General features: G+C 35.8%; 1 protein-coding gene across 1 annotated transcript in view; it reads left to right on the forward strand.

Moving 5' to 3' along the window:
* LOC148939811 (uncharacterized) overlaps positions 1–16,639 on the forward strand; it is a 42,680-nt gene extending 26,041 nt beyond the window's left edge. Inside the window, exon 2 of the mRNA XM_089105995.1 lies at positions 15,245–16,639. Within this exon, the coding sequence (XP_088962121.1) occupies positions 15,245–15,496 (252 nt within the window). The 3' untranslated portion in view covers positions 15,497–16,639. The remainder of the gene's footprint in view (positions 1–15,244) is intronic.
* Positions 16,640–23,251: the final 6,612 nt, after the last annotated feature.

Here is a 23,251-nt window from a genome sequence, read left to right on the forward strand (position 1 = left end):
GCTGAGGACTGTAAAGTCAAATTCCTGCACCCATGCTAAACAAAAGCTGCACCTATGTTAAACAAAAACAGCCTTTGCAATATACGTTTCTACTTTTACTGCTGAGGACTGTAAAGTCAAATTCCTGCACCCATGCTAAACAAAAGCTGCACCAATGTTAGACAGGAACAGCCTTTGCAATATATTTTTTTACTTTTACTTCTGAGGACTATAAAATCAAATTTCTGCACCCATGCTAAACAAAAGCTGCACCCATATTAGACAGGAACAGCCTTTGCAATATATGTTTCTACTTTTACTGCTGAGGACTGTAAAGTCAAATTCCTGCACCCATGCTAAAAAAAACCTGAACCCATGTTACACACGAACAGCCTTTGCAATATATGTTTCTAATTTTACTGCTGAGGACTGTAATGTCAAATTCCTGCACCCACGCTAAACAAAAGCTGCACCTATGTTAAACAAAAACAGCCTTTGCAATATACGTTTCTACTTTTACTGCTGAGGACTGTAAAGTCAAATTCCTGCACCCATGCTAAACAAAAGCTGCACCAATGTTAGACAGGAACAGCCTTTGCAATATATGTTTTTACTTTTACTTCTGAGGACTATAAAATCAAATTTCTGCACCCATGCTAAACAAAAGCTGCACCCATATTAGACAGGAACAGCCTTTGCAATATATGTTTCTACTTTTACTGCTGAGGACTGTAAAGTCAAATTCCTGCACCCATGCTAAAAAAAACCTGTACCCATGTTAAACAAGAGCAGCCTTTGCAATATATGTTTCTAATTTTACTGCTGAGGACTGTAAGGTCAAATTCCTGCACCCACGCTAAACAAAAGCTGCACCTATGTTAAACAAAAACAGCCTTTGCAATATACGTTTCTACTTTTACTGCTGAGGACTGTAAAGTAAAATTCCTGCACTCATGCTAAACAAAAGCTGCACCTATGTTAAACAAAACGGCCTTTGCAATATATGTTTCTACTTTTACTGCTGAGGACTGTAAAGCCAAATTCCTGCACCTATGCTAAACAAAATCTGCACCCATGTTAAACAAAAATTCCCTTTGGAGTATATGTTTCTAATTTTACTGCTGAGGACTGTAAAGTTAAATTCCTGCACCCATGCTAAACAAAAGCTGCACCCATGTTAAACAAATAAGGACTTTGCAAAACATGTTTCTATTTTTACTGCTGAGGACCGTAAAATCAAATTCCTACACCCATGCTAAGCAAAATCTGCACCCATGTTAAACAAGAACGGCCTTTGCAATATTTGTTTCTACTTTTACTGCTGAGGACCGTAAAGTCAAATGTCTGCACCCATGTTAAACAAAAGCTGCACCCATGTTAAACAAAAACGACCTTTGCAATACATGTTTCTACTTTTACTGCTGAGGACCGTAAAGTTAAATTCCTCCACCCATGCTAAGCAAAATCTGCACCCATGTTAAACAAGAACAGCCTTTGCAATATATATTTCTACTTTTACTGCTGAGGACCGTAAAGTCAAATGTCTGCACCCATGTTAAACAAAAGCTGCACCCATGTTAAACAAAAACGACCTTTGCAATATACGTTCCTACTTTTACTGCTGAGGACTGTAAAGTCAAATTCCTGCACCCATGCTAGGCAAAATCTGCACCCATGTTAAACAAAAACAGCCTTGCCAATACATGTTTCTACTTTTACTGCTGAGGACTGTAAAGTCAAATTCCTACACCCATGCTAAGCAAAATCTGCACCCATGTTAAACAAGAACGGCCTTTGCAATATATCTTTCTACTTTTACTGCTGAGGACCGTAAAGTCAAATATCTGCACCCATGTTAAACAAAAGCTATACCCATGTTAAACAAAAACGACCTTTGCAATACATGTTTCTACTTTTACTGCTGAGGACTGTAAAGTTAAATTCCTACACCCATGCTAAGCAAAATCTGCACCCATGTTAAACAAGAACAGCCTTTGCAATATATCTTTCTACTTTTACTGCTGAGGACCGTAAAGTCAAATGTCTGCACCCATGTTAAACAAAAGCTGCACCCATGTTAAACAAAAACGACCTTTGCAATATACGTTTCAACTTTTACTGCTGAGGATTGTAAAGTCAAATTCCTGCACCCATGCTAGGCAAAATCTGCACCCATGTTAAACAAAAACAGCCTTGGCAATACATGTTTCTACTTTTACTGCTGAGGACTGTAAAGTCAAATTCCTGCACCCATGCTAAGCAAAATCTGCACCCATGTTAAACAATAACGGCCTTTGCAATATATCTTTCTACTTTTACTGATGAGGACCGTAAAGTCAAATCGCTGCACCCATGTTAAACAAAAGCTGCACCCATGTTAAACAAAAACGACCTTTGCAATACATGTTTCTACTTTTACTGCTGAGGACTGTAAAGTTAAATTCCTGCACCCATGCTAAACAAAAGCTGCACCCATGTTAAACAAATAAGGACTTTGCAAAACATGTTTCTATTTTTACTGCTGAGGACAGTAAAGTTAAATTCCTACACCCATGCTAAGCAAAATCTGCACCCATGTTAAACAAGAACGGCCTTTGCAATATATCTTTCTACTTTTACTGCTGAGGACCGTAAAGTCAAATTTCTGCACCCATGTTAAACAAAAGCTGCACCCATGTTAAACAAAAACGACCTTTGCAATACATGTTTCTACTTTTACTGCTGAGGACCGTAAACTTAAATTCCTGCACCCATGCTAAACAAAATCTGCACCCATGTTAAACAAGAACAGCCTTTGCAATATATCTTTCTACTTTTACTACTGAGGACCGTAAAGTCAAATGTCTGCACCCATGTTAAACAAAAGCTGCACCCATGTTAAACAAAAACGACCTTTATAATATACGTTCTTACTTTTACTGCTGAGGACTGTAAAGTCAAATTCCTGCACCCATGCTAGGCAAAATCTGCACCCATGTTAAACAAAAACGGCCTTGCCAATACATGTTTCTACTTTTACTGCTGAGGACTGTAAAGTCAAATTCCTACACCCATGCTAAGCAAAATCTGCACCCATGTTAAACAAGAACGGCCTTTGCAATATATCTTTCTACTTTTACTGCTGAGGACCGTAAAGTCAAATGTCTGCACCCATGTTAAACAAAAGCTATACCCATGTTAAACAAAAACGACCTTTGCAATACATGTTTCTACTTTTACTGCTGAGGACCGTAAAGTTAAATTCCTACACCCATGCTAATCAAAATCTGCACCCATGTTAAACAAGAACGGCCTTTGCAATATATCTTTCTACTTTTACTACTGAGGACCGTAAAGTCAAATGTCTGCACCCATGTTAAACAAAAGCTGCACCCATGTTAAACAAAAACGACCTTTGCAATATACGTTCCTACTTTTACTGCTGAGGACTGTGAAGTCAAATTCCTGCACCCATGCTAGGAAAAATCTGCACCCATGTTAAACAAAAACAGCCTTGCCAATACATGTTTCTACTTTTTCTGCTGAGGACTGTAAAGTCAAATTCCTACACCCATGCTAAGCAAAATCTGCACCCATGTTAAACAAGAACGGACTTTGCAATATATCTTTCTACTTTTACTGCTGAGGACCGTAAAGTCAAATGTCTGCACCCATGTTAAACAAAAGCTGCACCCATGTTAAACAAAAACGACCTTTGCAATACATGTTTCTACTTTTACTGCTGAGGACCGTAAAGTTAAATTCCTACACCCATGCTAAGCAAAATCTGCACCCATGTTAAACAAGAACAGCCTTTGCAATATATCTTTCTACTTTTACTGCTGAGGACCGTAAAGTCAAATGTCTGCACCCATGTTAAACAAAAGCTGCACCCATGTTAAACAAAAACGACCTTTGCAATATACGTTTCTACTTTTACTGCTGAGGACTGTAATGTCAAATTCCTGCACCCATGCTAGGAAAAATCTGCACCCATGTTAAACAAAAACGGCCTTGGCAATACATGTTTCTACTTTTACTGCTGAGGACTGTAAAGTCAAATTCCTACACCCATGCTAATCAAAATCTGCACCCATGTTAAACAATAACCTCCTTTGCAATATATCTTTCTACTTTTACTGCTGAGGACCGTAAAGTCAAATGTCTGCACCCATGTTAATCAAAAGCTGCACCCATGTTAAACAAAAACGACCTTTGCAATATACGTTTCTACTTTTACTTCTGAGGACTGTAAAGTCAAATTCCTACACCCATGCTAAGCAAAATCTGCACCCATGTTAAACAAGAACTGCCTTTGCAATATATCTTTCTACTTTTACTGCTAAGTAATGTAAAGTCAAATTTCTGCATCCATGCTAAACAAAAACGGCCTTTGCAATATACGTTTGTACTTTTACTGCTGAGGACTGTAAAATCAAATTCCTGCACCCATGCTAAACAAAAGCAACACCCATGTTAAACAAAAATGGGCTTTGCAATATATGTTTCTACTTTTACTGCTGAGTAATGTAAAGTCAACTTCCAACAAAATATCTGGTAGGATTCACTCTAGTAGGTTATGGAAGCCTTTCCTATTAAGGCAATGTTCTAGAAGGAGTCGTTCTAGCAGGCTCTGGCAGCTGTTCCCATTAAGGCAAGGTTCTGGAAGGAGTCGTTCTAGCAGGTTCTGACAGCCGTCCCTATTAAAGAAAGGTTCTGGGAGGAGTCGATCTAGACGGTTCTGGCAGCCGTTCCTATTTAGACAAGGTTCTGGAAGGAGTCGTATCTCACTATGCGAGCCGGTTTTCAAAAAATCAGTTTGAAAAAAGGTCTTTTTATACTTTTGTATCCACCATAGGAACATCTTTGACATTTACGTCTTACATTCCGATAGCTCTTATATTAATTCTATACTATATCTACATTTCTATACTTGTTATCATATGCATTACATAGTTCTTGACCTCTAATGGTGCTTTCACACAACACGGAGAACTTTCCACATTAGCATAACTTAAGACTTTATGGTACGTTGTGTGATCTTGCAGAGTAAGTTTTGTCCGTAATGCAGGCAGTGCCACGTAGACTCGCCACGCCATGCCATGTAGACTTGAGATTTACACAGAACTTTGCATTACTTTAGATTTTAAATGGTGTTAATCCATGAAAATTTTGGAAAATGTATTTTCCGAAATTTAAGAGTGGGAAAATTTTTCCATTTTTAAAACAAAATACCAATTTAAATGGCATTTCTCAATGAAATATCCATAAAAAGGTATTTTTAAAAATAGGGAGAGGGGAAATCCAGGGGGTATAAGCCCTGGAGTTTGTGTTATAGAATAGTCAACACAGTAGAAAAAAAATGACTTTTCTGGATGAACAATTACTAAATTTTGAAAATAAATTTTCCAAGAAAATCTTTTATGTTTAATCACAGTATGAAGGTCCATCTCCGTTCCACGTTCTTAATTTTTGAATAGTTTGCTTATGATGACTGTGATAATTTTTTACAATGATTACGATGGTTTCATTGACTTTTGTGTTAGCCTATTGTAAAATGACACGTTTCAATGGAAAAGGTTATGCTTAACGTAATGTAACTTATTCAATTAGTAAAGAAAATTACGTACTAGTGTGATATCAGCATAAGGCTATAAAAGCCATTGAAGGCTACTTCAGAGATAAGAAACACTCCACTGGAGCTAGTTAAGACTCACTCTAGAAGCAAAGAAGAAGTTTAGTTTAGCAAAGAAGAAGCAGCTTAATTTATTTTATATGGTGCTTGATTTTGTCATTCAAAGAATGTCACCGTAAGGAGCCCCATGAAAAAATATTTCATGGTGAAGACGCTTTTCTTGCTGAAGACAATAAAGTTCTGACAGAGAATTAACGGTGTGGAATCGGGAGATAAGCAAGATTATATCCCATTCCCGATTAAACCAATGATTTTGATGAACTTTGTCTTAAAGAACAAACCAAAGGCTATGGGATAACATGAGTTTAAAATATACGTACCTTTCTTTTTCTTTCCTTTTACCTTACCTTCTCCTTTTTGCAACGAGCCAAGTGGAAACAATGAATCTTTTAGCAGTCAAAAATCTGGGTTACCAAGATCTGTCAATTTCGTTTATAAAGCTCAATAAATTAATAAGAAATGAAGAAGAAGCAGAAAAAAAACCTAGTGCTGTTTCATAATAAAACAAATGGGCTCTCTCGAGTCGAAATAAAAATTTTCCACTTTTTTTTTAATCCGACGCAACACAGCTTAATTATTAAACCTTAAATTCAAATAAATAGGTTCCTCTGTTTTGCACGAGGCTAATTCAGGCGTAAATGTGGATAAAAACTGGTGATTAAATCGAGAACATTAGGTGAGAACAAGGTGTTTGGCAGAAAAAGGCTGGCCCCAGATGCAGATTATACATGCCCTAGATGTAGTCTAGGAGTGGAGGATGTTCTAGCATCCTCCACATGTTCTAGCAGTGTGGAGGTAGCTAGAACATATTCTAGCAGTGTGTCAGTAGTTTTCTTATTTAAGAAGTAGTTTCTTGAGGGGGAAACTCTTGGGTTCTCGGAGATTCTGTGGGTAACTTTAGACAGAAGAGAAATTCAAGTTCTTTTTCCTGTTTTGGAAAGGGGGGAGATAATTAATTTTTGGTAATTAAATTGTGATGCGTGCTTAATCACATTAAACACTCCACAGCCCTCAGGGCAAAGGTTATAAGTTATGCCCTGGGGGCATATAAGGTTTTTATTGAAAGCATAGGAACTTTAAAAGGGCTCATTCAATTTGAAATTGAAAGGGCTAGTGCCTTTTAATAGTTTAAAGTGATTGGAGAGCAACTAACGCCCAAACCACTTTCCCAAACACATCCAATCAAAATTTTGAGATATTCATTTTGTTCAACATAGTTGAAAGTTCTTGAAATTAGGTCTTTTAGGATGATAACCCCCCCCCCCCCCAGAGCACTCAGTGCATGGGTTGTAGGTTATACCCAGGGGGTATATAAAGTTTATATAGAAAGTTGTTACAGAAACTTCAAAAGGGCTCATTTGATTGGAAATTGAAATTGCCCTTTTTAATAGTCGAAAGTGAGTGGAGAGTAATTGACCCCCTCTTACGCCCACCATTTCCCCAAAAACATTCAATCAAAGGTTAGACATAGCCATTTTGTTCAACGCAGTTGAAAGTCCTTAAAATTATGTATTTAAGGATGACAAACCCCCGGATCCCCAAGGGCAAAGGTTGTAAGTTCTGCCCTGGGGGCATATAAGGTTTTTATATATAGAGATATCGTAAAAATTCAAAAGGGGCTCATTCAATTCGAAATTGAGAGGGCTAGTGCTCTTTCTAATAGTCGAAAGTGATTGGAGAGTAAATAACCCCCCTCTCAATCCCACCATTCCTCCAAACACATCCACTCAAAATGTTCAGAGCCATTTTGTTCAACGTAGTAGAAAGTTCTGGAAATTAGGTCTTTGAGAATGACACCCCCCCCCCAGCACTCAGGGCAAGGTTTTAAAATTATGCCCTGGGTGCATATAAGATTTTTATTGAAAGAATTGTCGTAGAAACTTCAAAAGGGCTCATTTTATTGGAAATTTAAAGGGCTAGGGAGATTTTTAATAGTTGAAAGTGATTGGAGAGCAACTACCGCCCCTTTCACGCCCACCATTTCCCCAAACACATCCGATACAAATTTTGAGATAGCCATTTTGTTTAACGTGGTTGAAAGTTCTGGAAATTCGGTCTTAGAGGATGACAACCACCCTAACAGACCTTAGGGAAAGGGTTGTAATTTATGCCCTGGGGGCATATAAGGTGTTTATAAAAAGCGTTGTCGTTTTCAAAAGGGCTCATTCGATTGGAAATCGAAAGGCCTAGTACCCTTTTTAATAGTCGAAAGTGATGGCTTGACATTTTAATAGTAAAGATCGATGTGGGTATACTGTATAATTTTTGTTGTTGTTGTTCTTTAGAACAGGGCACTTCGTATCGAAGGAATTGTCGTGGGAACCTCGAAAAGGGCTTATTCAATTGAAAATAGACAGGGCTGATGCCCTTTATAATACTCGAAAGTGATTGGAGGGCAACTAATCCCCCTTCCACTCCCACCCTCCCATTTGCCCATTATGTTTAAAAACTAAATATTTCCTTAAGATTAAATAAAAAAGCACTGTGATAATGCTAATTCCCAAAGATAATTTCGTAAACCACATTGGCATGACTTAACATAAAGAAAGAAAAACGAGCGAAAATGGGGTTTTAAAAGGCCAAATGAAAATACTGAAAAAAAACAACAACGCTAATATTTCTAGAGGACAAACGCCTCTCTTCTTCAGCGCGAAATTTATAATGTATCCAAGGAAAGTGTCGAAGAAAAAAAAAACAACAAAAAACAAACGTGGAAAATCAACGTGAAAAGAACCAAAAAACCAAAGAAAAAACCAAAAACCTAACTACCGTAAAAACGAGTTGTTCGACAATATCCACGATTTGCACAAAATCCAAAAAATTATGAACTGCCACCGACGGATACGAGCGAACAACTGAGAAATAAAAGAAAAGAAAACAATTCATTTTATTCAAAAGCAAAACGAACCAGCAGTTAAATAAGTTGGAGAACTATGTCATCTGATTTCGGAGTTTAATTATTGCATTTCTTGAAGACGCCCTTTGAGACCTAAGGGGTTGTTCACGTGTTTGATTATATGACTGGGAAAGTGGTTGAAGGTTTATTTCAGGGATTACTAAAGTATCGGCTTTTCTTTTGAGAAAACCGAAATATGACTCGTTTATTCTTAAATCACCAGAATCTCTGTTCAAAGATAGACCTAAATGTTGGTATTTATAAATTTCAACAGCTTCTCTGTAGTGCTGGACAATACCTTTGTCATGCGAAATTAGGCTAGCTTGATTAAACCAAATAGTATGGTCATGGTTTTCAAAGAGGTGCTCTGCAAGGGCAGAGTCAACAATTTTTTTTCCGCTTTTTAGGTGTATTATTAGTTGAACTAGAGTGCTGAGTTAATCTATCCGTGAGTCGCTGATCAGTTCTTTCGATACACCAAAGACCACGCGAAGAAGGAAATCTGTAGACGCCGCAGTTTTCACCTATCGGGATAGGGTCTTTACCTTGATAAATTTGGGATCTGATAGTTTTTCTGGGTCTATAGTAAGTGTAAATTTTATTTTTTCTTAGATTTTTTTTGAAATGTGGTCTGAAACCCCTTTAACGTATGGGAGACCAAGATAAACTGAATTTTCCGTTTGATTTGTGTTTTCTGTGTAACTATCTGATAATCTTTTAATGCTTTTTGCAATTACCGAATTTATCAAACTAATTGGATAACCATTCCCAAAGAAAATATCTCTAAGGTGGTTGAGCTCTAAATCCAAGAAGCGCGTTGAACAAATTTTCAATGCTCTATCAACTAGAGAAGTGACAACTCCTCTTTTGACAGCAGGAGAATGATTAGAGGAATAATTTAAGTAACGGTCATTATGTGTGGGATTTCTATAGACACCGAACTTGAAACAGGTATCATCTCGGTGCACCAGGACATCTAAGAAAACAAGACACTTTTCTGCCTCTGATACCTAAGTAAATTTAAGTTTTGGATCCAATGAATAGAGCAAGCGAAGAAAAGACCCAAGAGACTCATCACCATGTTCCACAAATAAAAACATATCATCTTTAAAACGAGCCCAAAATTCAGGTTTACAAAAAACTTTACAAAATAGCCCTTTCTTCAAGGTCTTCCATGAAGATATCAGCCTGTATTGGAGAAAGGGGGGCATCCATGGAAAGCCAATATTTCTGTTTATAAAAAAAAATTCCTCTATAATGGAAGTAAAAAGAAGTTCTATTACAAAGGGCTGTGAGTGAAAGAAGTGTCTGATTCGAAAGAGTAGTTTTTTCTGATATAGATTTTTCTGATAAAAATAGACTCGCTTTTATGGTTGTTAGGTATTTGGTTTTAATTCTTATAATGTTTGGCTTTTATTCAATTTTATTCATCTTTTAAGTTTTTGGTTTTTTTTCTTTGGTTTTTTGGTTCTTTTCACATTGATTTTCCGCGTTTTTTTTTTGTTGTTTTTTTTCTTCGGCACTTTCCTTGGAAACATTATTTCGTTTCGCGCTCAAGAAGAGAGGCGTTTGTCCTCTCCAAATAATCGCTTCGTTGTGTTTTTTAAGTATTTTCATTTTGCTTTTAAAAACCTCATTTTTGCTCGTTTTTCTTTCTTTATGCTAATTCCCAATAAGGCATCTCAGCAGTATCCCAAGAACGACTGAGGGTATTATTTTCAAAATTTCGGGGCAACTTCTCTTAAAATTTAACCAAATCAAAATAGCGCAAGTGTATCCAAGCTATCGGGGCAATCAAAATTTCGGGGCAACTTCTCTTAAAATTTAACCAAATCAAAATAGCGCAAGTGTATCCAAGCTATCAAAGAAAGTAAACAGATTTTTTGCGAATGGTATCAAGCTTTCCATTTCAGGTCAACTAGAGGAGGTATTAAACTAAGTTAAACACTACTATTTGTGTCCAGATTTTTAATAGGGTGTATGTTGTTAAATATTGCTAAAAAATTTCCTCCAAAATAAAATTAGCAGGTAAAACTATAAAGTCTTAAAAAACGAAAAGGTTTAAAGAATTATTTTCTTTTTCCCTGAAAAGACTGTGTCAATATAAAACGAACAGAAATTAATTAAAAAAAACTTTCATTAAACGAAAAATTAGCAAAAATAAAATCAAATAATCTACCAAGCGTGAAACTACCACAAATCAGCATCGATAAATAAATAAAACCCAAAACGAACAGACATTACAATAATTAACCAAATCAAACTCAAAACGAGCAGAAATTAACATAAGTTGGGCGCAAAACCCCTATGCCTTCACAAGGCAAGAACAAAATTTGCACTTTACTGAAAAAATATAAATGTTTTACTTTTATAACTTTAATAAATCAAATAATATTAACATTTTGATTACTAAATTTCTGTATATGTATATTAAACTGACAATGCACATTCATTTGTATTTTTTTCAGTAAAGTGCAAATTATGTTCTAGCCTTGGGAAGGCATAGGGGTTTTGAGCCAAACTTAAGTTAATTTCTGCTCGTTTTGAGTTTGACTCGGTTATTTATTGTAATGTCTGTTCGTTTTCGGTTTCATTTATTTATCAATATTGATTTTTGATAGTTTCACGCTTGGTAGACTATTTGATTTTTTTTTGTTTCATTTTTTATTTAATTTAGTTCTTCTATTTTCTTTGAAAAACTTATTTTTTGGAAAAAGTTTTTTTTGATGAATTCAGGTTGAAATGGTATTATTTCTTATTTTCCAATCTATATACATCATTTAACGTGTTCTTGTTCTTCAGGGGGCATTGCTCCCTGCTAGTTTCCATGGGAAATATTGCCATAAAAAGGTTAGTTCGAGGAATCCACCTTAAAATCCAAGGAAATGGTGACCCTTTAATTAGATTTTGAGATTTCAGGCCCCCTCCATACTTGAAGGGATTCTTTTTCAGGAATAATTTTCATTGTCGGAACATTTTTCTTACGAATATTAAACAAGGAACTCTTTTAGACATCTTAACACCACCACGACCCCCCTACACAAAGACTTACTGCCCCTCCTTAATAATTTATAATTGTATTGTAAAGAAAATCACTTTAGTTAAACAAAGTATTAAAATAAAGCCGAGAAAGTAAGGGTGCTGTCACCCCGCAGCACCTTTGTGGACATTACACACTTTTCCAAAGAAAAATCCTGCCAGAAAATTTGATCCCGCTAAAAATCTGCCCCGGACATTTTCCCTGTAATTATTCTCTTCATATGTAAATTTTTGCATCCAAAACGAAAGAAAGACAAAAAAAAGAAAAAAAAACTTTAAATGAATTCAGAGAAACTCCTCCCGGAAAATTTTCTCCCCACTAAAATTTCTACTGAGGAAATCCCCCCCCCTCCCCAGAAAACTGCCTCGCGAAAAAGTCCGGATTTTTCCCAATAACAAATACTATCTGTAAGCAACGGACAATTTGCGAAACTTATAGCCCTTTGCCTAGAGACTTTAGATGGTCATGTCATCCCCAGAAGCATTAATTATGGCGATCCGCACGACTATCTCAAAACTTCAGTTGGAGTTTTTTTTGGGAAAATGGGGGCATGAGAAGGGGCTAGTTGGCCTCCATCATATGTTTGGTCACTTAAAGGAATAAAATTTTAATTTTTGTTCGAATGAGCCCCCTCCCGATCTTCAAGGACCCTGTCCAGTAATCACCAACAAACAGCATAATCCAACCTACAATAAACAACTCCATAGTTCAGGATGGAGTTAGAGGGCAGATACCTCAAAGGGTGTTTTTTAATGCCAAAATATCCTAACTCTCATTGAGCCTTCAGATAATTACCGAATGAGCTGCAAGGACGGGGGGGGGACGCAGAAATTGATATATAATCCCTCTTGATTTCCGGGAATATTTCTGATCTACGCTGTCATTATGAAAGCGAAGAGTAACATTAACCTCAAAATGAAAAGAGTTTATTCTGTATAAGAGGAGGGGCTGCCTCTTCCTCATCCCCATCCTCCCCTCATGGTTGTAGAAACTTCGGAGGATGCTTATTCGATTGGAGATTGAGAGTTCAAGTCTGGTCGATATCTGGTCCTTTTGTTATCCCTTAGGACATCTGATCGATAATTTGTAGGACCTATTTTGTACTTTCTCTGTGGCTGCTAAATTTTGCGCGTGGGAGAATTTTCAATTGAAGGGAATTTTCGGCGAGGGAGGGTGAATTTTCAGCGGGGGAAAGTTTTGTTGTGTGAGGTGGGGGGAGATTTAGCGAGGAGGAATATTTGAATTGAAACCCCTAGCCACAATAATTTTCGTCTTTCAACGCGGCAAGACTAACGAAAATATGATACTGTCCAAATGACTTCATAACCTTGAAAAGGGGATAAAAGAAGACATTAGCGGTTTTTAGATTTGAGAAGACCTAATGTGGTCACATGGGGGCAAAAAAATGTTTTTATTTTAATATCCTTCATATTTTGATATGATCCAGAATATCTGTAACGGGCTCTCTCAAATCCAAGTTTTGGTTTCGATTGTAGCCAGTTCTCGTTTCGGTTATATCGGACACAAAAAAAAGAAACGGGGAGGGGGCAGTAAAACTTCACAGCTTAATAAGATTTAGCTTTCCTTTTTAGGTGTAGTCGTCCTTGGGAATCAACGTATAATTTTTGATTAGTCAATGTGGCAACACTGAGGAAATATGATACTGCACTAATTACTTCATAATTTTGAAAAAAGAACAAAAGGAAAATTTTATTCGTGGTTTTCAGACATGAAAAGAGCTAAGATGAATCGGGGGGACTAAATGTTTTTATTTTGAAATCTTCGGTACTTTAAAACTTGGCAAAGAACTTGAAAAAAAAAAGTATTGATTCAGAATAACTGCAGCTCTCTCGAACCTAATTTTTCTTTTGAATTATAGTTACTCCCAGTTTTGGTTGTAGCGGACATCAAGTTAAAAAGATGAAACAAGGGGGGAAACAGTAAAAAAGAAAGCTGAAATTATATAGCACCAATCTGTTTAATAAGATTTAGCTATCCTTTTCAGGTGTAATTGTCTTTAGGAATCAACATATTATTAATATTTGAATTTTTACGGACAAAAAACATTGTTATACTTACCTAATTGGTTTTGCTTACTCATTTTCATGGGTCAAAGTGACAACACTGACAAAAAGAATGATACCGTCTTCATGACTTGATAATAGTAATAATAATAAAAATCTTAGTAAAAACAATATGAAAATAGAATAGTAAAGAATATTAAAAAAAAATAATAATAAATAAAATAAGTAAAAATAAAAATAAAAGTGAAAAAAAGTAAAATAAATTAGAAGAATAAAAAAAAGAAGTAAAACAAAGGTAAAAATAAAATAATGATAAAAACAATGACATATAATTAAACCTGAGATGGGTCCAGGGGTGGGGGGGGGGTTGTCCTTCTTTTAATATCTTTGGTACTCTAAAGCTTGGCATTAGTGAGGAAATGAAAAATAAGCGGAAAAAAGCAGCGCTTATTCAGAATAACTGTAACAGGCTTTCTCAAATCCAATCCAAATTATTCACCTTTGCCAAATCCACCGCAAAGCAGCTTCATTTCATAAAACGTCGATTCAGATAAATTGGTTCTCATATTTTCCCCTAGGGAAATTCAAGCACAAATTATTGATAAAAACTGGAGTTCGAATCGAGAACATTGCAAATCTCTTAGTAGCTTTACAGATCGCGTGACTGAGTTTTGTCAATTTTATTCATAATGGTTGGCAAATTAATACCAAAAAAAGTAACAAAACAATCACAATACTGATTCAGAATAAGGCCCCTTCTTGATTGAAACCATTCACCCTGTCAGCAGCATTTTATGTAGGTGGATCATTTTTGGACAGCCGACTATGATTGGACAGCCTTCAAAAATTTCGACGGCTATAATTGGCTATTACTTAAAAACCGACCCTAAACCTGGCAGGGTGAATGATAACAATCAAGACGAGATTTAATTGCTAGTACCACGGGACCCAGCTTTACTCGGTGAAAGAAAGAGATTTTAAAAAATCATTTTCGTAAAACAACCTTAATTTCATTTTATTCCTAGCCGAGTGGATTGGGGTTCGAATCCTAGTGTACCCACTTTTTTGGTTTGGGATGGGGGTCAGTGGCGTGACTCTGTAAGCTCATCCAGAGTCAACCCAGCTTGAAATGGGTAACTGAAGAAATCTGGGGAAGGTAAACAGGAAGGAGGTGGGAAAGCACAGGATGGTTGGCCCCCAACCCCCGATTGCACTTCCTAGCTGAAGGACCAATAAACGGAGATCAGCACCGCCAGTAGGGACTGTAAAGTCCAATGCCGTATTCTTTACCTTTTTTTTTACCTGCAGACCTTTTTGCACAGTTATACCGATAAATTATTGTGTATCGACAATAAAATCGATACTATCGATATTAAATATAGTATCGATATTAAATTATCGACAATAAAACTAAATTGTGATGAGCTTTTTGAAATATTTAGCACATAGACTCATCTTCATGGTGAGTGTTTGATCCACCACAAAGTAGCTCGATTTTATAAAACGTCGATTCAGATAAATTGGTTCTCATATTTCCCCCAAGGGAAATTCAGCGAAAACCGTAGAGATACGGATTTGATCAAACACCTATTTTCCATTAAAAAATAATAAATAATTTTACTATCTTTTAGATATTTTCCTGGAAAAGAATATTGTCGAAGGAAATACATCACAAGCAAGAAGAAGAAATTGTAATATCAAATGGGGAAGAGCTGCTAATTGATGATATCAGATACAGGGTAATTGCCACTCCTGAGGGGAGCAGGATATCAATTAGGAATATTACTATTGAGGACTGTGGAATGTATTCATGTGAAGCATTTAACGCTAAAGGGAGTGGAGAAAAGGCCACTATCGACTTTCTTGTGAATTTGTGCTCATGATTAATTAACTTATTTATTTAATTATATTCACGTTCAAGTTAAACAAAGTATGCATGTACATTAGGGTTGGAGGCGTGAACAAAAGCCGGAGCGACTGTAGGAGGGCGTGGGAGGTCAATAGGGACATCGAAACCTTAATTTTAAACTCAGAATATTAGAAAAAATGTAACTAAGAAAGATAATTTTTGTTACAAGAAAATTACCACATGATTTCGTTTGTGTAAGGGATAAGATCTACCCAGCTGAACAAATGACAATAGATTAAAGAGGAAAAAGAAGAAAAACAAAATAGTACTGATATAAAAGAATATAATATAAAAGTTGACTAATCATAAGCTTAAAAATAAAATTAGAAATGAATATCGATTGTGTATTATTGATTTTCTCAAGCTTAATAGGTTCACAAATACCGAAGTAAATAGACGCTACATTTAAAGCTAAAGGGTGAGGGGGGGGGGATTTAAATTCACGCGACAAGACTAGAAGAACAAGTCAGGTCTTTGGTGATTTTGGGCCCAATATGACAATGGTGCCAATAATTGACCAAGTTTAAATGAAAAGGGTAAACAAAGATAATAATAACCAAATGAGGGTGCCAGAAAATTTTTCGCGGGCACGGTCCCCCTGGCTTTGGGAGTGAAAAGAAGCGCTAGTCGAATAGTGTTTTAACTTACACATGTTTTAACTAACTATTCGATTCCGTTACAGGGGCTCCAGTTGAGGGGGGGGGGCAATTGCCCCCTTAGACGTTGAAAATTATCGCGAAGTCGCCGCTACCCCTTGTTTTAGATATGTTTGCCCAATGTTTTTTTTGCTTCTTCATTAAACAAAATGAAAAAAATCCTGCCCCCCCCCCCTACATTTTCGTGATTTGGCACTGCTGTTCCATTAACATCCATCTTGAAACAAATCCTAGAGGGGGTTATCCCATTATGGCCGTTTGTTGATTCCTTGAAGAAAGATCCAATAAATGTTCAAAACCAAGCTAATTAACTGGGTAAGAGATAAGTGACATGTGGGAAATTTGATGTGTATAGGATTATTCTTACTTAAACGTATCTGCAACTTCAGACATTATTGTACGTGAAGACAACCTATATTTGTTGCCATGTAAATTAAAATGTAACGTATTTAATAAAGTTAACTAAATTTTCAATGTTGGATTATGTTTTGTATATTTTTTAATACGGAGGTAAGCTACAGTGTATGGAGATTAGGAGGAGATTTAGGAGATTTAGGAGATTAGCACAAAATAGTTTGTTAATGAGTCGAATTGCAAAGCATGCGGATCACCAGGGGCGTAGTTTGGGCGTGGCGAGAGGGGCAGATGCCCCCCCCCAATAATGTGAATAAGAAAAAATTATACATCCCATGCCCTTTGACTATTCAGATATGAGCCCCTCTTGCCCCCCCCCCCCCAATAAAATGGTGGAAATTCTCCCCTGCAGATCACCAGGTACATTTTTATAAGAATACTATTTAATTCTCACATTGAAATTGTCTTACCCCCTAGCACAGTGTTTCTCAAATTTTATATAATATATATCACAATTTTCGTAGCACTAAGTATCCCTCGGGAAAAAGGAATATATTTAAATAAAATATATAAATATTTCTTTTGTTGGTATACACACAAAAATAATAATAAAAGAGGAAAACGATTATTCTCAATAAAATACAAATATTGTTTTATTATGAATTTATTATAATACAATATCCTAATTATACTATTATTGATATTATAATTGTTATATTACAACAAAATTATTATAGTAATGAGAATAAAATTTTATTTATAAGAATAATATATAAGATAATATATAATAATAAGATAATAATAGATAATAATAAGATAATATAAGAATAATATAAGAATAAGAATATAAGAATAAAATTAAGAAGAAAGATCATCATCATTTGTTTCTCTGGTTGTTGATTTAATCATGAAACGTGACGTTCAATGGCTTGCTCCTCCACGTCCAATGGCTCACGGTAGGTCCCCTGAAATTTCTCCACATTTCTTGCACGGTGCAGATAACATATCCCAACTAAAATCTGGAGCAATATATGCCCCCACGGAACTCTGTTCCAATTCTTACCCCCCATCTAACTCTTCTCGCACCCCTGAAGGCACGCGTACCAACTTCAAGAAACCCTGCCATGGCGCAAAAAATATATTTTAAACTTCTTTCTTTGAAGTCTTAAATTCATTTAATTGTAAAAAAATTATGATTTCAAATTATGAATAAATGAATACTCAAAATTTTAAATAGGCCTTTGTCAAAAATTCAAGTTTTTTACAGGGTATATTGGGCTCAGTTTTTTTCCCCAAAATTTAGAGCACCATCATAGATTATATGCTAAATCATCACTAATTGGACAATATTTCCTGTAATATTTAATTAAACTCATATATTCAGCCAAAGAACAGGAACGGGGAAAATATATACCCATCCAAATATTAAATATATAATATTTTAATTAAATATATTACTATATTAAGTTTACTATATCTAGAGCCTCTAATATCAACGAAACTTAAACAACTTTCACCTCCAGCACCTTTCAAAAAATTAAATAAGCATTTTTATTAGATAAGCGTTTAAATTAAATAAGCGTTTCATTTAATAATTCCTGATAATAAATTTATCAACTATTGCAGTTTAGATGCAGCGTTACCAGATACTCAATAAAATACCAAAAATCTTCTTCTTTTTTGATGGTTTGGAGACGCAAATGCCTAATTTCCATGCAATTGCAGAACCTGCGGCAAGTGGGATCAAACCTCGAGCCCCTTTTTGCCAAGCAGAGATCAATCCACTGGGCTACAACGGGGTTGATACCACAAATCGAGTCAATGCCCAGCGGTCGGTACTCTACTCGTGATAGTCTGAAGAGAAATCGACAAATTCGATGACTAACACTACTCTGTCCAAATCTATAAAATTAAATATATCGAATAAATTTAACTAAATTTCAATAATTGCTTATTTAAATAAATTATGGCTTATTTAAATAATTAAAATAATTATTTAATTAATTAATTGCTTATTTAATTAATTATTTAAATATTTGCTTATTTAAATAATTTAATAAATTATTGCTCATTTAAATTATTGAAATAAATGTCAATAATTTCATTTCTTTTTGTGTAAGCCAGAGGGCCTGGGGAAAAAGAATTCTTAAAGTTAATGTTTTATTTACACGAATTTCAACTGACGAAATTACGTTTAGCAATTTTTTTTAGCATGCAGAACGAATATTAGAGCCAAATAGAGCCAAGAACGAAAATTAGAGCCAAATATTAGACGATTTTAGAACCAAACAGAAGGGACGAAGGAAAGATTCATCCAATTATTTGGGGTCTAGATGATGTGAAAACAAAAGCAAAATAGCACCCCTCCAACAATTATGACCTTCTTTCTTTATATATGTAAACTAAAAATATACATATTTGATAAACTGAAATTGATTTGCGATATTTGCTTACATTCATGTGTGTACGATGGTGTAAGCCAGAGTGCATGAGAAAACGGAATTCAGACAAACAGTGTTTTGAATTACATAAATTTTAACTAATTAACTTACGTTTAGCGATTTTTAGCAAGCAGATTTTATAGGTTTCTAGGAATTCCACTTAAAGCTTTTTTTAGGTTTTCATTTAGAGCTAAATGAAAAAGTAATTCACGTATATATGACCCTTTTCGAGAAGTTAACTGATCCAGAGGGCCGGAGGGGTACCCCAGGCCCCCAAGGTGTTTTTTTCCGGCGCCCTCATTCCGTGTTTTTTTCTGTTTTAAACTCTTTTTTTAAGCTATTTAATTTGGTCAATTATTGACGCCCTTGTCACATTGACCCTAGCCCCCGCCTCCCCCTCAAGATTTCTGAGGCTCTGAGGATGTGGATTCCAGTTCAACCCGTTTCAAGAGTTGCCCAAGTGCCAAAATCGAGTATCAGCCAAAATATTTTCTTTCAGGCATTACCCTGCCCCTAGGGACATCTACAAAATTTGAAAGTCTATAAAATGTTTACCAATGAAAGGGATAATTAAAAATCAAATGTGCTCTTACCTGACTTTCTAGGATAACTGGTTGGAGATGATAAACTAAGAGGAGGTCAATAAAAGATCACACAACATATCTTCCCGAGCCATCACACACAGAGAGAAATAAAACATTTCTATTCTTTGACACACAAAAGGGAGGGAAAAATGCTCTTAAGGTTCTTAAACATGCTGGATTAATTGGCTCAATTTGTATACGGGCTTCTTTAAATAACTTAAGCTTAGCCATTTTTAAATAACTTAGTGAATATGGTACCAGATATCTTACTTTCATCTTTTATTCTGAGAAGAAATGTCAACAAAACTTAATCCCAGTCTGAAAAGATGTATATAAACCGTACTAGGAAACATTTATCTCTATCTTTTCCACTAAGAAGTATTGTCATAAAATTAAAAAGAAACGAAAATTTAACAGTCCAAATAGAGGTGAACAACCGTTAATCGGAAACATTAAAGTGAAATATGGAAATAAGACTCCAAATACCGACTGATTGACCGTATTTCAAACAGTGGGCTGTACGAAAAGCGTGGTTCGATCCCGCTTTCTAGGGCTATAATGAGACAAAGGCTAGGGCACATTATGCGGATGAAGGTTTACAGATTGCCAAAAATTGATCTTTTTCGTCAACCGTCTAGGACTAAACGGAAACCAGGTCGTCGTCAGTTGGGGTGGGGGATGTCGTAAGGAAAGATTTAAGGAAATGGCAACTTTCTGGGAGGGTGTAAAGAGGGGAGCTTTGAATAGATTGGTATGGAGGAGGAGCCTGCGTAGCTGTGTTGGCCTCAGGCGGGCGGCTTGGTGCTACAGTAAGCTGTTAGTAGTAGTAGTAGTTATACCAAGTAACTGCGACTATTTCCCCAGTTTTTGAGTTTATTCTCGAAGGAGGTCAGAATTAGACTGGATTTCTTGTCCCTTTGGGGAACTAACATTTTTGAGGCGTTGACCCAACTTGGGTTGTACTCTTTTAGAAAGTGATTCAAATTCGCAACATCGAAATACTTCCCAGAATTTAATAACAATAATAACACTTAAAAAAATGGTGTCCAGAATATACCTGGAAATGCTCAACGCCTCAACCTAACGAAAAAAGAGACATCTGATACAGATTCGTTTTCCTATCATTGAAGCGTTTTTTTGGAAGAAAAAAAACAAAAAAACCAAAACCAACAAACAACAGAAAATAATGATGCTGGAATTTAGCGCCCTTCCTTTCTAGTGGTAAAGTTTGAATTTTTATACACTCCAGACCTTAGATTCACGGCATCGATCTGCAATTTTTTTTTTTACTCCCACACAGGATTTCTGGATGGGCCCCTGACCATGACTAGACTTAACTTGGCTAAACTAAGACTAGGCTAAATTAGAAAAAAAAAATACCTAATACTAAGTAATATTCGGCGTTTTTCGCCGAATATTAGTTTTTCGCCGGTAAAGCATAGCATATATTAAATACGTAACCTAACCTAAGCCAACCTAGGTACCTCCCCCCCTAAACCCCCCAAAACAACAGTTTAAATATCGTAAACACAATGAAAACCACGCTTTGCATTGCATTACTCTATAGCGGTCTATTGTATTAATATTAAATAAAAAAAACAAGTTTTTTAAACTGAAAGTAAGGAGCGACATTAAAACTTAAAACGAACAAAAATTATTCCGTATATGAAAGGGGCTGTCCCCTCCTCAACGCCTCGCTCTTTACGCTAAAGTTTTTTATTGTTTTAAAAAATAAAGTTGTGAGACAGAGTCAAACTTTAGCGTAAAGAGCGAGGCGTTGAGGAGGGGACAGCCCCTTTCATATACGGAATAATTTCTGTTCGTTTTAAGTTTTAATGTCGCTCCTTACTTTCAGTTTAAAAAACTTGTTTTTTTTTATTTAATTTCTGATCGTTTTTTAGTTAATGCAGCTTTTATTTGCATAAAAATTTTACTTTTCTTTTGCTAAATGGATGTCTTTACAAATTAACTTACGTAACTAACTTCTATATTCGTATATTTTTCTTCTGGCAAAAAATACAAAGTTGCAGATTTTTGCAGATATGAGCTTGAAACCTATGTAATAGGGTTTTCTGATACGCTGAATCTGACGGTGTGATTTTCATTAAAATTCTTTCACTTGTAGGGGATGTTTCCCCCTCTTTAAAAAATCGAGTAAATTTTCTCAGGCTCGTAGCCTTTGATGAGTAATACTAAACTTAATAAATTTTATATATTTAGGATCAGCATTATAAACACATTCTTTTGATACATTTATTGACATCAAAATTCCGTTTTTAAAAGTTTCGATTACTATTGAGCCGTATCGCTTGTTTTTTTATTGTTTTTTTATTACGTATATGTTATTACGTATATGAAGGGGTTCTCCCTTAGTCAATACCACGCTCTTTACGTTAAAAGTTAAAAAAAATTTTGATTCACAAACCCCTGAATCACAAAGGCCGTTTAATTAGAATAGATAGCTCTTTTGAAAGCACTAAAAAAAACTGTAGCGTAAAGAGCGAGGTATTGACTTGGGGGAGAACCCCTCACATACGTTATAATTTCTGTTCGTTTTAAGTTCTAATATTCCTTCTTACATTTCAGTTGAAAAAACTTGTTTTTTTTTTTCTTAATTTCTGATCGTTTTTTAAATAATTCTTGGAAATCCGGCGCCCCCTTCATATAAATGTCCCTTACCCGCAATAAACATCCTCCCCGGAAATATTCTCCATATTAAATCCCTCCTCTAGCCCCCCCCCCTCTATAAAAAATCCTTCCTGAAAATGGTTGTATACTTCCCGATAACCAATAAATAATGCTGGCAAGTCTGGCGCCCCCTTCATGGCAATTTCCCTTCCCCCATGAAAACTTCCTTCGTAAACAGATCATCCAAAATACCCACCGAACCACCCTTCCCACCCCCTACAAGAAAAAAAAACTCCTGAAAACTTCTGTATACTTCTCAATAACCAATACTATATGTTAATATTAGGTATAGTTCATAAATTTTAGCACTCCCTCTGGGAACTTTGGGGGATTAAGTCATCCTAAAATACATATTTATCATATTTTCGACCATGCTGAACAAAATGGCTATCTCAGAATTTTGCTCGGGTGACTTTGGGAAGAAAATAAGCGTGGGAGGGGCCTAGTTGCCCTCCTTTTTTTTGGTCACTTAAAAAGGGCACTAGAACTTTTAATTTCCGTTCCAATAAGCCCTCCCACGATATTCTAGGACCACTGGGTCGACACGATCACCCCTGGAAAAAAAAGAAAAAAAAAAAAAGACGCATCCGTGATCTTTCTTCTGGCAAAAAATGTAAAATTCCACATTTTTGTAGATAGGAGCTTGAAACCTCTACAGTAGGGTTCTCTGATACGCTGAATATGATGGCGTGATTTTCACTAAGGTTCTATAACTTTTTGAAATTCAGCCAAATTTTCTCAGGCGCGTAACTTTTGATGGGTAGCACTAAACTTGATGAAAGTTATATATTTGAAATCAGCATTGAAATCTGATTCTTTTGATATATCTATTGGTATCAATAACCCGTTTTCTAGAGTTTCGGTTACCATTGAGCCGGGTCGCTCCTTACTTACAGTTCGTTACCACGAACTGTTTGATACAATAGACCGTAATATTCGGCGTTTTATTCCGCGTCATTGACAAAAAAGTGAAATTCAATTCAACACATAATGTTTTATATGCAAT

The sequence above is a fragment of the Artemia sp. Qi Xiang Cuo genome, chromosome 20 (genome assembly GCF_049724085.1).
Source record: "Artemia sp. Qi Xiang Cuo chromosome 20, ASM4972408v1, whole genome shotgun sequence".
NCBI lineage: Eukaryota > Metazoa > Arthropoda > Branchiopoda > Anostraca > Artemiidae > Artemia > Artemia sp. Qi Xiang Cuo.